The sequence below is a fragment of the Elephas maximus genome, chromosome 7, assembly GCF_024166365.1.
Source record: "Elephas maximus indicus isolate mEleMax1 chromosome 7, mEleMax1 primary haplotype, whole genome shotgun sequence".
NCBI lineage: Eukaryota > Metazoa > Chordata > Mammalia > Proboscidea > Elephantidae > Elephas > Elephas maximus.
Window position 1 is genome coordinate 89,299,671 of NC_064825.1, and position 15,813 is coordinate 89,315,483.

A 15,813-nucleotide genomic window follows, 5' to 3' on the forward strand; every position below is an offset into this window, starting at 1 on the left:
GGACCCTAGCTTCGTTTTCGCTAAAAAATCGAGACGCCGCTCCATCAGCCTCCCCGGGGCCGTCCTGACCAGCGAGAAGTTGCAGCCCACCAGGGCAGGGGCTTGGGGCCGGCAGGGAGGAAACCGGGCGGGCCCCGCCAGACAGGCGTTCGGGTCGGGCAGCCCAAGCGGCCGCGAAGGCCCCCGCCAGCTGCTTCTCCCGCCCCCTCCGCCTCAGAAGGCTGGCTAAGTCCCTCCCGCTCCCGGCTCTCCGCCTCACTAGCAGCGGCTCTCGGTGCAGCGGGGACAGGGCGAAGCGGCCTACGCCCACGGAGCGCACAACACTGCCCAGAACGCACCGCCACCCTTGCCCCCTCAGCCGCCCACTCGGGAACTCCAGCGGCTTCTGCTCGCGCACGGTGAGCGCCACCCCAGGACGAAGCGCTGAAACGGAAGAGGGCCGCTGCGCCTGAGTGTCCTTTACCTCAGGATCGACTGGAGCTTCGCGAGGGGCTTGCTCCCCAAGTCTCCCCTCCCCCGGCCATTTCCAGTGCTTTCTCCGCTCCTTCTCAGCCTCTTAGCCCCTACCTTTCCCTTGCCTCCCTTTCTCAGAAGGCGACGAGTTCCCGGCCCGCCCCGGCGGGGACCGTTGCACTGACCGTTGGCAGCTAGCGCCGCCAGGCCCCGCCCCCGGCGCGAGCCTCGGTGGCCCCGGGCGGGCAGGCCCACCTGGCGGCGGCGGGGGGAGGGGGCGGCGCGCGGCCCGGGGCGCCCGGCTGGCGGGTCGCGCGCGCGCTCGCCGGCTCTTCCTGCCCTCGCGGCGCGCGCCGCCCCCTCCCCCACCCGCTCGCGCAGCCTCCCGCCCGCTGCGCGTTTTGTCCCGCGTCTCGCCCCGTCCGTCTCCTGACTCGCCGCTCTTTTCTTTCCTCCCGCTTTTTCTTCTCTCACGGTCTAAAGATGCCTTCGGCCACCAGCCACAGCGGAAGCGGCAGCAAGTCGTCCGGACCGCCACTCCCGTCGGGTTCCTCCGGGAGCGAGGCAGGGGCCGGGGCAGCGGCGCCGGCGTCTCAGCACCCCGTAAGCGGCACCGGCGCTGTCCAGACCGAGGCCATGAAGCAGATTCTCGGGGTGATCGACAAGAAACTCCGGAACTTGGAGAAGAAAAAGGTGCCAGAGTTAGCGGGGAAGGGAGGGTTCGATGCGGGCCGGCTTCGGCGCTTCCTCCAGCGGGCAGGGCCCACCCAGATCGCGGTAGCTTTCACTTCTTCCCATCGCTAGCACTCTGTTCCCTTACACTCGCCTTCCTCCCCACCGTAACCACCGTAAACAGTTTCGTGCCCAGAAAACGGGTCTTAGAGGAGGTGCTTGTCACCTGACCCGGAGGCGGCGGTGCCCCCTAGGCCTCGATTGCTCATCCTGCTGTGGGTCCAGCTTTCCGGTCTTTGGGAGTGGGATGGTTATGGGTGGGGGCGTGTAACTAGGACTTAACTGGGTGTTTCCTTGTGTCCGTTAGCGAGGCCAGCGGGAGGAGTGAAGAGGCCTGGGTGGGGGGCTCCGGGCCCAACCGACTGCCTCGTGGGGCGGGGGGCGGGGGGGGGGCCTGTGCTGTCGGCCGTGGGGTCTGGCCACTCCGCTTACTCAGTGTCCTTTCTTCTTCCCTGAGAGTGCAGTGTATTTAGAACCTTAAACTAGAATTGCTGTTCCCGTAGGCTCATTTTGAGTGGGTTTGTTTGCTGTTCCTACCTCCAATCTCAGGGGTTTCTCTACGTTTCTGTCTTTGTTTCAATTGTCTGGGTGCCCTCTGAACCTTTCGCCCCACGCGAACTCGAGGTGAATTTCTGCAGTGATTTTTTTTTTTTTTGTTCCTAGGGGATTTTAAAATGGGGTGAGGGGAGACTGCAAAGATTGAGACTCGGTGGGGAGGGTCGGGGTTAGACTGAGGCGATCGCTAGGTCTCTGGGCACATGGAGAGAGCGTCTAACATGGCGGCGGCTGCGGGGAGAGGGAAGCGCTTTACAGGAGCTGCATTGTGAGCACAAAGCGAAAGCAGAGGGGGGAGGGCTGAGGCCAGGCAGCCGCCCCGAAGGCCTCCCTCGGACCCCCCCCCCCATCGAGCCACACCCACAACGTTTTTGGATTCAATAGTCAGTCGTTCTAGGACACACGGTAAGATAAATCTTGAAGTCGGTCTTTTGTTCCACGCTTTCAGCACAGACAGTGTACCATCTCTGAGACGTACGTGTGTGTGTATAAAGGCCCTGGGCCGAGGGAATAATTCAGCCTTGAGCAAGTTTGAAGGTGGGAAGTGAACAAACCGATAGCACAAAATATGAAGTGATTATGTCTGAATATTATGTTAACTTTTGCCTTTTACCTTAAAAAATGTAACTTTGGTGGGATAACTTCTGCTTGTCTGCCCCTAGTACATGTTTATTGTTTAACATCTTGAATTTTGCAGAAATCAAATCTTAAAATATTTAGCTAGCCACTTAATAGTGGTATTTAAGATGTTGAGATAGTGACTTTTGGACTAAAATTTGGTTTGTGGAAAATAAGTTGGAGATAACTGGTGATATTTAGGCCTTAATGGCTGTAATTGCTTATTTACTGATGTACATTTTTGAAGAGTTTTGAAACAAACATTTAGATTTGATACTTACCAGTTTCACCTTCAGTATTGAACATAGGGAATTTTAATTGAATTTCTTGGACTATTTGAAGTTGAGAGATGGACTAATTAGGAGATTTCTCAATTTTTCCAATCCTTTGTATTAATAAACAATAGTGTTTTGTTTTAAGTGATTGGGGTAATTTATTAATATCAGTAAATTGACAGAAGTATTTCGGATGTAAGGTAGCTATATTCAGATATAGAATAAAATAAGCATGCCCAATGCCAGTGTCTTCTGAGTGCCACGTGATTCAGTTTTTGCTTACCCTGTTTGGAATTGAGACTAACGTGGGTATTTAAAATTTCTCTAACACTAAACAGTGCTGTCAAACTGGTTGATGTTTAAATACTTTAATTTTCAGAATTTCTAGGAAAACTCCATTTTTGTCTAGGATAGGAATCAGAAAATAAATATGAATGATGTCATATTTAAATGTAGACATTTTAATATAGGCATTTATATTTTAATGATTGGAAACTAATACTTCATAAGGGCTAAGATAAAGTCAGATATTGATACACAGCTAATCTAATTGTGAGATACTCTTAGATTCCAGTGTTGAAGTGTATTGGAAAAAATAGAAGTAAGTTTATAAGCCTCATGAGGGCCTGAACCATGACAGTTCACTCACATTTATGTGTGTATTACTGTACATTGGTACCTGTACCACTCATATTGAGGGGAGACTAATGGACTTATTATTACACAGATTATAGACTGAAGAAGATTTAACAAATTGCACAAAGTAACAAATGTATTTCATATCTTTATTTCTGCCTTCTCTATTTTGGGTGTTAGACATCAGGGAAAAGGTCAAGTCACAGTTAAGTGAGGTTTTTTGATAAGCCGGAGACTAAGCTACCTACTTGTTAAAATGGGTTGGCTGTACTAATGTTGTGACCTGTGTTATTCGAATGATACATTTTACTTCTTGAGAAACTCAGGGTATTTGTGTTTTCCTAAATTAAGCACATCTGGTTTCTAGTTTAAGTTGAATTTTTTTCAGTATCTAGATGATGATTTACTGTGTGAAAGGATTTAGCTTTGATTCATTTTTCAGCAGTGAGTGAGCATTTCTAATGCGCCTAAAATTTGCTTTACAAATCAGGTTTGAACCTTTTTAGAAACATGAATGGAGTAAAGTAAGGTGCAGTTTACCACTGGATTTCCTGTTCCTGAAGTCTTATATTTGAGCTGTATTTCAGTCTTGACCTGATCGTATTGGAGCCTTCTGGACCAAAATGCCTTTTCCACAGATTCTAAAATCAAGTATCTTGCCAAAAATTAATAGTAGATATGTAGTATCACTTATATTAAGACATAAAGAATTGAAACAATTTTATTGTGTTTTATTTTTTAAAGTTGTTAATTTTGTCATAATTTGAGCTACTAGAGGAAAGCTAAGGGTTTGGTCAGTGAGAATGAATATGCTTAACATTGAAATATGATCGTATTATGTAATGCAAGTAAGTGGCTTGGTGGTTTTTTGAAGTTTGTGCTTATAAAGACAACATGAGTGCTTAGCGAAGAGAAATGCAGTTATAATAAAGATAGTCAAGTGTAAAACTCCATTTACAAATCTTTTAACTCTGACTAAAAGTACAAATACTGAGTTGAGTGATTAACTGCCTAGTTTGTATAAATACTGTAGATTTAGACTCTAGCGACTTTGGTAGGTAAAAGATTAACCAGTGTTCTCTTGCTCAAGGCAAAACAGCCTGACAGCTTTGTAACCAATATGTGACCAGAACTGATAGCCAAAATATAGTACTTTTCATACTATTCCCTGAAGTCTCTATTTTTTATGCTGTATATATCTTTCACTTAATATTCTGAAAAAGGATGCAGTAGTTGTGAGAGAGGATAACATTTGTTCTTTCCAGAGCTTTGCAGTGTACCTTGCTTAGAATTTTCATTGCAGTATTTTGGTGTTAAGAGTTAAGAAATAAAAACATTCTTAACTATTTTATAAAAGTAAATCTTTTCTTGGGCTAGCATTTGAAGTTTTTCTTGGCATTTAGGATTTCTGGTGTGTTAGCTTTTCCATTGGTTGCAAGGACTATTCCTCTGCATTGCAGAGGACAAGATTATTTTGTTCAGTATTCACTTTGTCATGGGGAAAAAAGCTATAACGCTTAATCTGTTTTCCTCTGCTTTGTGTGTGTGTATGACGGGGAGTATTTAAAATCTGAATTTAACAAGGAAAAGTTGTGAATTGTGTAAATTAACAATTCCCTCATGAGATAATCTGGGTACTTTTTTCTGAGGTGAGAATAGAATCCTGAATATTAAAATCAGTGGGTTGTTTAAATTGGGCAAATTATAATTATTTTTATGCTTCCTATTTGGTAGATATTTGAATTAGAATGCACTTTGTATGATTTACAGATAAGCATACAGTTTGCCATAATTTTATAAGTTTCTTAGTTTATATTTAAGGCTAGCTAAAAGTAAGATTTTTTTTTTTTAAAAGTAAGATTAGTATGTTTCATCTTTTTTAAAAAATAAATATTTTTATTTATTCAGCGTTAAATATAGCAATATTATCACAGCCTTAATTTTATTACCATACTGTTAAAGAATCCAAGATTTTTAAGAGCTTAAAAGTATCTTAGAATTAAGTGAGTTCATTTTCCAGAAGAGAAAATTGATATGCTCATGTAATAATGAAGCGGGTAGAATGGGTGATATCCAAGGTCTCTTGTAATGTTTTATGGGAATAATTAGAATTTTTAATGCTCTGCAACGTGAATGTAATTTTTCATATTTAAGCTGATCATGTAGAACCAAGTTAAATCTTTTGCTTCAGACCCTTAATTTTTAATTTCTCTATTTTAAAAAGCTGAATGCAAAAGAAAACGGTTTTCAATTTTTCCGTATTAGATTGTTAGCAATGTCTCATTGTTACTTTGTGTTTGAGGGCTGTCCAGGTTATGGTCCTAAGAGTAGCAGTACAGGTAAAGTCCTATTCTATCAGGTGTCTTTGGGACATCGTATTGTAATGAAATGAACTTTTTAAGTTTAAACTCTGAAGGTTTTTTTTATGCTTAGGTAAGCCCCAAATGCACATATGCTAGTTTCTACGAAAGTTTAGTACGCCATAAGCCAGAAAAATTTGGGAAGAGCATTACTAGTAGAGAAAAGGAGGAGGTGTGACAGACTTTCCATCTTCATTTTTGTATTCCAAACTCCTGGATATTTTTCAGTAATTGATTTTTTTTTTTCTGGGGGAAATCAATGGTATGAATGCAATAGAGAATGAGGGGAGTAGCAAAAGAGAAATTCAGCCAAAGCGGGATCTGTAAATTTCTTGACTTCAGCTCATTTCTTGTTTCTCCCACTAGCTATACTAGTGCTGCTGTTGGATAAAATGAGTGTAAAAACATGGGTGAAAGAGACTTCGCAGGGCAGAGTTAAAAATTCACACTTCCGAGGAAAGGAAAAGACTGTTTATTGACCATACTCAACTAGTGTCTGCTTCCTCTAACTTCGTGAATTATCTATTGTCAGTACCTATTGACATTTTTGTATTGCCTTATGTTTTTTATTTTAAGTAATTTTTATTGTACTTTAAGTGAATGTTTACAAATCAAGTCAGTCTCTCACACAAAAACCCATGTATACCTTGCTTCACACTCCCAGTTACTCTCCCCCTAATGAGACAGCCTGCTCTCTCCTTCTACTCTATCTTTTCATGTCCTTTTCGCCAGCTTCTAACCCCTCCACCCTCTCATCTCCCTTCCAGGCAGGAGATGCCAACATAGTCTCAATTGTCCACCTGATCCAAGAAGCTCACTCCTCACCAGCATCCCTCTCCAGCCCACTGTCCAGTCTAATCCGTGTATGAAGAGTTGGCTTCGGGAATGGTTCCTGTCTTGGGGCAACAGAAGGTCTGGGGGCCATGATCACAGGGGTCCTTCCAGTCTCAGTCAGACCATTAAGTCTGGTCTTCTTACGAGAATTTGGGGTCTGCATCCCACTGCTCTCCTGCTCCCACAGGCGTTCTCTGTTGTGTTCCCTGTCAGGGCAGTCATGGGTTGTAGCTGGGCACCATCTAGTTCTTCTGGTCTCAGGTTGATGTAGTCGATGGTTCATGTATTGCCTTATGTTCTTATCTGCGTTTTTCTAAATTGGTGGTAAACTCCTTGAGGGCAAGGACTGTTAGTAAGATCACTCTGTTGTGCCTCGCACATGGTGTGTGCTAGATAAATATTTTATATAGATATGTTTGTAACTTCACAACAGAACCCTAAAGTTCCCCCCATGAGGGGGGGAACTTTGTTACTTGAAATGTTACTTTTTTGAAGTAAATAAAGTTGATGAATGGGCAAGTGCAATACTCTTGTTTTAAAATTTGTGTAGTATAAGCAAGATTTCTGAAGAGTTAGCACTTGTTAGGAAGGAGGACATAGTTCTTGGTATTAGACCAGTTGTAAATTATTAGAAATTTAATTGCATTTCCCTCAACTAATACTGTTAAATAAACAAACAACTAAAACATACATTAACCATTTGAAAAAAACCTATTGGTTTCCATTTTAAATTACGTCCTATGCCTTCTTACATTGAATTCCTAAGGCAGCGTATAATCGTTCCATTGTACAGGACCCATCCTAAGGAGTAGGCTGGTTAAGCAACTAATGATTTAAGACACCCTTTAAGATTATGGGAAACCCTTGGTGGTGTAGTGGTTAAGAGCTACTGCTGCTAACCAAGAGATCGGCAGTTTGAATCCACGAAGTTGCTCCTTGGAAACCCTACAGGGCAGTTCTACTCTGTCCTATAGGGTCGCTGTGAGTTGAAATCAACTCGACAGCAACGGGTTTTGGGTTTTTTAAGATTATCTATGATCATTTGAATTTTTTTTTTTTTTAAAATACAACAAGCTTTAGACTTTTTAAGAATATAATTCAAAGTAGGTGGTGCTAGAACTCTTTCTAGTTAAGAGTCAGTTGCTTCCATTCGTTCATTGATAACTGCATAATTTAAGCGTGTGACGCAATAGGGACTTCTATAGTTTATCTTTTTTTTTTAATTGGACAAAAGTTTTGTCAAGTTAAACTCCTGATTACTTCCTGCTTCAAAATTACTTTATAATAGAACCTTAGATAACGTCTAACTAAACGCCCTTTTACTATTGTTAGGCGCAGTCGAGTAGTTTCTAACTCATAGTGACCCTATCTATGTATAACAGAAGAAACAGTGCCTAGTCCTGCGCCATGCTCCCAGCCATTGCTGTGTTTGAGCTCTTTGTTGCAGCCACTGTGTTAGTCCATCTCGTTGAAGGTTTTCCTCTTTTTCGCTGACCTGCTACCTTACCAAGCATGATGTACTCCTCCAGGGACTAGTCCCTCCTGATAACGTGTCCAAAGTATGTGAGATGAAGTCCAGAGTCTTAAAAGGAGCACTGTGGTTGTACTTTTTCCGAGACAGACTTGTTCTTTCCTCTGGCAGTCCATGGTATCCTCAGTATTCCTCACTAACACCGTAACGCAAAGGCATCAGTTTTTCAATCTTCCTAATTCATTTTCTAGCTTTTGTATGCATATGAGGCAGTTGAAAATGTGGCTTGGGTCAGGTGCACCTTAGTTCTCAAAGTGACATCTTTGCTTCTGAACACTTTAGAAAAGTCTTTTGCAGCACATTTGCCCGTTGCAATACGCCATTTGATTGCTCGACTGCTGCTTGCTTGGGTGTTGATTGTGGATCTAAGTAAAATGAAATCTTTGACGACGTTAATATTTTGTTTGTTGTTGTCAGTGATGTTGCTTATTGGTCCAATTGTGAAGGTTTTTGTTTTCTTTATGTTGAGGTATAATCCACACTGAAGGCCATAGTCTTTGATTTTCATCGGTAAGTGCTCCAAGTAAGGTTGTGTTGTTTGCATATCGCAGGTTGTTAATGAGTTTCTCCAACTTTTACCATTAGCGTTCGTAAATCCAGCATTCCTGACAGGTGTTCAGTTTCTGCTGTAACTCGTTTTCTAGGACCTGGTAGGATGTTCATTTCTCAATGAAAGACTGTTTCATTGTTGGACAACTCTTAGGTTCTTGATGTTAGGGTAACACCCCCTCCGTCCCCGTTGTTTAATACATATTTTGTTTTGTGAACAAGATAGACTTTGCTATATATGAGCATGCTTCCTGTATCTCAAGGTAGCAGTTATGGATCATTTATGGACTGTACTCAATTGTAAAATTTTTGCTGATTACCTTTACTGTCTTCTGTGATTTTTACTAGCTTTTGATTCTCAGTTGAACTGTCTGGGGTGAATCGGAGACAGCTGCCAAAGTTGCAACTGATGTTTTTGGGTGAAGAGTGGGGAATGTAGAGATAAGGAACTTGAAATAATACCTAGAAAGACCACTGAAGAGATGGGAAGTTGAGAGGAAAAGAGGCCTCTCATTTGTCTTTCTGTAGATTTTCAGTACTCCTAACTAAACCTTACCAAATGCCATCGATTCTGACTCAGCAACCCTATAGGACAGAGCAGAACTGCCCCATAGAGTTTCCAAGGAGCACCTGGTGGATTTGAACTGCTGACCTTTTGGTTAGCAGCCATACGTCTTAACCAGGACGCCACCAGGGGTTTCTCATAGTGCTGCACATTTCGATAAAGCAGCTTTGGTGGTGATGAAAGAATCTGGGAAGAATGGAAAACCTAGATGTACTGTGATTCAGCAGCATGATAATACTTTGGAGGGAGGAAAACAGAGGCAGAAATCAAATGTAGCAATGGTAGGAATCTAACGTGGTATTGTTAGGGAGACAGGTGTGTAGTAGGGCTGGCTATCTGGTAGTTTAGATTTGCATGTCACATAGTGAGTACTGTCAATTATAAGCAACAAAGGAACAGGAGATAGAGCTGCAAGAGTGGGACTGGACAATGCTTGTTGGGGTAATTTTTTCCCAGTGCCACATGACTAGTCTTTGGACATCTACTAGGTAAAGGAGCCTGGTGGTGCAGCGAGTAAGCACTTGGTTGCTAACCAAAAGGTCAATGACTCAAACCCACCAGTGGCTCTGCAGGAGAAAAGATTTGGCCATCTGATCCTGTAAAGGTTACAGCCTAGGAAACCCTATAGGGCATTTCTACTCTGTCCTATAGGGTCACTAGGAGTTGGAATCGACTCAGTGGCATGCAGCAACAACAGGTACAGTCACTTAAACCTCTACCCCTGGTTCCCCTTCAGAGAAATGGCCTGATTTTCATCTTGCTGACGAATGGGTATAAGTGGGTTTTTACTATATACCTTAGGATGCTTAGTAGTAGAAAAAGAGGCCCTACCTTGAGTTTCAAGGTAATAGAAAGGAGGCCTGGTGGTGCAGTGATTAAAGCACTTGGCTGCTAACCAAAAGGTTGGTGGTTTGAACCCAGCAGTGGGGAGAAAGATGAGGCAGTCTACTTCCGTAAAAATTTACAACCTTGGAAACCCTATGGGGAAGTTCTACTCTGTCCTATAAGTTCATTGTGAGTCAGAATCGACTTGACAGCAGTGGGTTTGGTTTTGGGTATATATGTTAGTTTAAAGAAGAGCTATGTGATAAGTAAGGGAAGAACAAAACTGTCTGGATCCCTTTTCCTCCCATTTGTTAATGTTAGATGAGTCAGTGAGATAAGCAAGTCTTTTTTAATATATTGACTTAGTTCATCTTGCAAATTTTATCTGCAAATGGATAATTTTCTTAATTTAAGGAGCCCTGGTAACACAGTGTTTAAGCACTCAACTGGTAACCAAATCGTTGGTGGTTTGAACCCACCAGCTGCTGTGCTGGAGAAAGATGTGGCAGCCTACTTCCCTAAGGATTTACAGCCTTGGAAACTCTATGGGGCAGTTCTACTCTGTCCTGTAGGGTTGCTGTGAGTTGGAATCGACTTGCGGGAGCAGATTTAAATAGAATATGACAATAGGGATGAAGCCACTTTGATAATATTGTTTCAGAGGAGGGATCAGTCCCTGGAGAAGGACAACATGCCTGGTGAAGTAGAGGGTCAGCAAAAAAGAAAGGAAGACCTTCAACGAGATAGATTGACACAGTAGCTGCAACCATGGGCTCAAGTATAACTGTGATTGTGAGGATGGCGCAGGATCAGGCAATGTTTTGTTCTGTTGTTCATAGGGTTGCTGTGAGTTGGAACCGACTTGAGGGCACCTGACAACAACTTTTTCAGAGATTGAGATCAAATGTGGGTACCATATCCTTTTCCTTATCGTGAAATACTACTCAGGAGTGAGCTGGGATTGCAAGCTATGGCAAGGTACCTTTGTTTTGAAAAGTAGAAAATTAGATCAATTTATTGTCCTAAGAGACTTTCGGGTTCTAGTACAAATTTTGGCATTCATTGAGTTTACTAGTAAAACACTCTAAACTTCTGAGGCTTCAGCCCACCATGCAAGACTTAACAAAAAGTATTGATGAATGAGCGGTGGTCACCTTTCCCTCCTGGAAAAAAGTTGCTGTTTTCCTAACAGCATCCTAGAGAGTGTTCAGGTCATAAATAGATCTTTGCTTTTCCTTAAAGTTACTAGGTTAAGTAGACTTACAAGTTGGTCTAGAAACCAAACTACCATTCGACAAGTTTTCTGACTTGTTTAAAGCTAAACCTTTAGACAGCTTATTTCCAAACTGAGGCTGCCATGTAATAGTTTTAAGGCCCAAAATTTTTTATCAGATGTTTGACTCAGAATAATTTCTTATTTTCAGGTTTTACTAGACTCATTATGATAAGGGCATTACAAAGTGTCTTAGTCATCTAGTGCTGCTATAACAAATACCACAATTGGATGGCTTTAGCAAAGAGAAATTTATTCTCTCACAGTCTAGTAGGCTACGAGTCCAAATTCAGGGCATCAGTTCCAGAGGAAGGCTTTCTCTCTCTGTTGGCCTTCTCATCGATCCTTCCCCGGACTAGGAGCATTTCCCTGGGGGACCCTGGGTCCAAAGGTCACGCTCTGCTCCCAGCACTGCTATCTTGTTGGTATGAGGCCCCCCACTCTCTGCTTGCATTCATCTCCTTTTATCTCTTACAGGATAAAAGCCGGTGCAGGCCACACTCCAGGGAAACTGCCTTTACATTGGATCCAGGGATGTGACCTTAGTAAGGATATTACAGTCCCACAGTAATCCTCTTTAACATAAAATTACAATTACAAAATGGAGGACAGTACCACACAGTACTGGAAATCGTGGCCCAACCAAATTGATACACACATTTTTTGGGAGGCATAATTCAATCCGTGACACAGTGTATTTGATCTGATCATTGTTGATCAAGCTTATGCATTATTAGAATCACCCAGAGTGGTTGTTAAAGCACCAATTGCTGGGCTTCACCTGTAGAGTTTCTCTTTCAGTAGGTCTTAGGATTTACATTTTTAACAAGTTCCCACCTGATGCTGATAATACTTGGTGTGGGGACTTGGCTAACAGATCTCTGCTCAGATTCCATGGACACCAGGCAGTGTTTTGTGCCGTTGCACACAGGATTGTCATGGGTCAGGGGTTCAGACAGGGCACAAAGTGGGCTTGGTTTCTGCTCCATGATGGTTGGGGCCTCAGCTGGGAAGACGAAGGCTCACTTACTCAGAGCTCTTCAACATGTGGCCTCTCCATGTGACTTGGCTTCCTCACAGCATGGCTACCTCAGGGTAATTGGACTTTATATGATGGCTGTGAACTCTCAGTGCTAATGTTTCAGTAGGAAACAAACAAGGCAGAGATGTGTTCTTGTCATGACTCTGCCTTGGAAGTCATACTGCATCCGTTCCACTGTACACTGTTGATTGAAGAAATCGTAAGCCCATACAGATACAAGGGCAGGGGAATTGGCCTAGTTCTTAATGGGGGGAGTGCCTAGGTCACATTGTTGAAGAGAATTTGGGACCACAGATGTAGCCATCTTTGGGAAATGTAATTTTTTATTTTTTAAAAAATTTTTATAGCGCTTTAAGTGAAAGTTTACAAATCTTGTCAGTCTCTCATATAAAAATTTATATACACCTTGCTATATACTTCTAATTGCTCTGCCCCTAATGAGACAGCCTGCTCCTTCCCTCCACTCTCTTCTTTCCGTGTCCATTCCATCAGCTTCTAACCCCCCTGCCCTCTCATCTGCCCTCCAGGTAGGAGATGCCAACATAGTCTCAGGTGTCTGCTTGATCCAAGAAGCTCATTCTTTACCAGCATCTTGTTCTATCCCATTGTCCAGTCCAATCCGTGTATGAAGAGTTGGCTTTGGCAAAGGTTCTTGTCCTGGGGCAACAGGAGGTCTGGGGGCCATGACCACTGGGGTCCTTCTAGTCTCAGTCAGACCATTAAGTCTGGTCTTCTTACGAGAATTGGGGGTCTGCATCCCACTGCTCTCCTGCTCCCTCAGGGATTCTCTGTTGTGTTCCCTGTCAGGGCAGTCATTGGTGTAGCCGGGCACCATCTAGTTCTTCTGGTCTCAGGCTGATGTAGTCTCTGGTTTACATGGCCCTTTGTGTCTCTTGGGCTCGTAATTACCTTGTATCCTTGGTGTTCTTCATTCTTCTTTGGTCCAGGTGGGTTGAGACCAATTGTTGCATCTTAGATGGATGCTTGCTAGTGTTTGAGACCCCAGATGCCGCTCTCCAAAGTGGGATGCAGAATGTTTTCTGAATAGGTTTTATTACGCCAGTTGACTTAGATGTCCTCTGAAACCATGGTCTTCAAACTCCCACCCCTGCCAAGCTGGCATTCGAAGCATTCAGTTTATTCAGGAAACTTCCTTGCTTTTGATTTAGCCCAATTGTGCTGATCTCTCCTGTATTGTGTGTTGTCTTTCCCTTCATCTAATGTAGTTCATATCTATTACCCTCCCTCCCCCCTCTCGTAACCATTTCTTCTCTGTTTAAACTATTTCTTGAGTTCTTGTAATAATGGTCTTTTATAATATTTGTCCTTTTGCAACTGACTAATTTCACTTCCAGATTCCTCCACGTTACGAAGTGTTTCACAGATCCCTCACTGTTCTTTATCGAGGCGTAGTATTCCGTTGTGTGAATATACCATAATTGATTTATCCATTCATCGGTTGATGGGCACCTTGGTTGCTTCTGTCTTTTTGCAGTCGTAAACAGTGCTGCAGTGAACATGGGTATGCATATCTGTTCCTGTAAATACTCTTATTTCTCTAGGATATATTCCAAGGAGTGGGATTGCTGGATCATATGGTAGTTCTATTTCTAGCTTTTTAAGGAAGTGCCAAATTGATTTTCAAAGTGGTTGTACCATTTTACAGTCCCACCAGCAGTGTATAAGTGTTCCAATCTCTCCACAACCTCTCCAACATTTATTATTTTGTGCTTTTTGGATTAATGCCAGCCTTGTTGGAGTGAGATGGAATCTCATTGTAGATTTGCATTTCTCTAGTAATGGCTAATGATTGTGGACATTTCCTCATGTATCTGTTAGCGACCTGAATGTCGTCTTTAGTGAATTGTCTGTTCATATCTTTTGCCCGTTTTTTAGTTGGGTTATTTGTCTTTTTATAGTTGAGTTTTTGCATCATCATGTAGATTTTAGAGACCAGGGGCTGATTGGAAATGTCATAGCTAAAAACTTTTTCCTAGTCTGTAGGTAATCTTTTTGCCCTTTTGGTGAAGTCTTTAGATGAGCATGGGAAATGTAATTTGCCATTGGGGTTTTTTTTTTTTTTTTAATGTGTGTTGGATAAATACTAACTTTGCTGTTGTATAAAAAACTAGAGCTTTTCTATTCTAGGATGGTGTTCATACACAAGGATTATTATAGGTGAAAGTCTTGATAATATCCTGAAATCTGGAATTCTAGTTGTTTTTGTTATACAAACTGTGTTCATTACAGAGTATTTAAGTATACAAGGCAAAAGGAAAAAAGATCCACCATAATTCTGCCAATCTTAGCATTTTTTTTTGTTTTTGTTTTATCTTTTCAGATTTATATTCATATATTTCACAGGCATGTTTTTAGGAACTGGATGTAATATCTATTTTGATTGGCATGTATGTTTTAAGTTCTTAAGACGTTAAGTAACAGCAGTAAGATAAGGTATGTAAAACTAACCCATGGAGGATATACAGTATGCTTGTTGTGTGCCATCAGATCGATTCCGACTCATAACAAACTGTATAGGACAGTTTAGGACTGCCCTGTACGTTTCCTTGGCCCTGATCTTTATGGGAGCAGATGGTTTTTTCTCCCACAGAGCCACTTGTGGGTTTGAACTGCTGGCCTTTCAGTTTAGCTGCTGAGCACTTAAGTATTGTGCCACCAGGGCTCCATGTATGCTTACTGTATATTGATGAATTTTTTTTTGAAAAGCGTGTAATATAGGGGAAAAAAGGGAAATACAATAAATGCAAGGTATTTTTTTTTTTATAAGCTATAGTAGTTTTTCTATGCCAGTCAAGAATTTTAATGGTACTACCACTGAATTTTAGAGCCTCCCCCCATTAGGAGCCCTGGTGGCACAGTGGTTAAAGCACTCAGCCGCTAACTGTGAAAGGTTGGCAGCTCGAACCCACCAGAAGCTCCGTGGGGGAAAGATGTCTGCTTGCGTATGGATTACAGCTTTGGAAACTTTATGAGGCAGGTCTACTCTATCCTGTAGGGTTGCTGTGAGTTGGAATCGATGATGGCAGTGGGGTTTCTTCTGTCCACAGATCTTCTATTATCAGTAAATTGTAAATAAAGGAATTCTGACTGTAGTATTTTGGAGTATTCTAAGTTATAAATTAAAAGCAAATCTTAAAATTTAGTTTTTTAGTTACTAAAAGAAAAAACGCCTAGTAAGTGAATGAAATGTACTTTGTTGCTCTTCAGAATGTTCGGAGGTCATTGAGCAGATCTTTTGTACTTGGGTTAGGGCTGCCAGATCAGTGTAAAAAAAAACTTGGTTTTTTTCAAGAAATAGACTTGCACTTTATACCTCCTGTTCAGCTGGAGGCTTGTTGATGGTGTGAAATAGTTCACCTAAGACTAAAATTGGATACTTTCATCAGCCTTTAATGGTTATCTTGGTTTTATTTACCTCCAATATGAATAAGAAATTGTGATAGACTTTTCAGTTTAGGGTAGAATGGTCATGTAAGCAGAAAATGGATCATTTGACCTAAAAGGAACTATGCTAGCATTGCTTTTTAACTTCTTTCTGTGACTC

General features: G+C 42.2%; 1 protein-coding gene across 1 annotated transcript in view; it reads left to right on the forward strand.

Moving 5' to 3' along the window:
* The first annotated feature begins 209 nt into the window (after positions 1-209).
* Positions 210-15,813, forward strand: part of CAPRIN1 (cell cycle associated protein 1) — a 38,602-nt gene continuing 22,998 nt past the window's right edge. Inside the window, exons 1-2 of the mRNA XM_049890872.1 lie at positions 210-398; positions 937-1,146. Of these exons, the coding sequence (XP_049746829.1) occupies positions 937-1,146 (210 nt within the window). The 5' untranslated portion in view covers positions 210-398. The remainder of the gene's footprint in view (positions 399-936; positions 1,147-15,813) is intronic.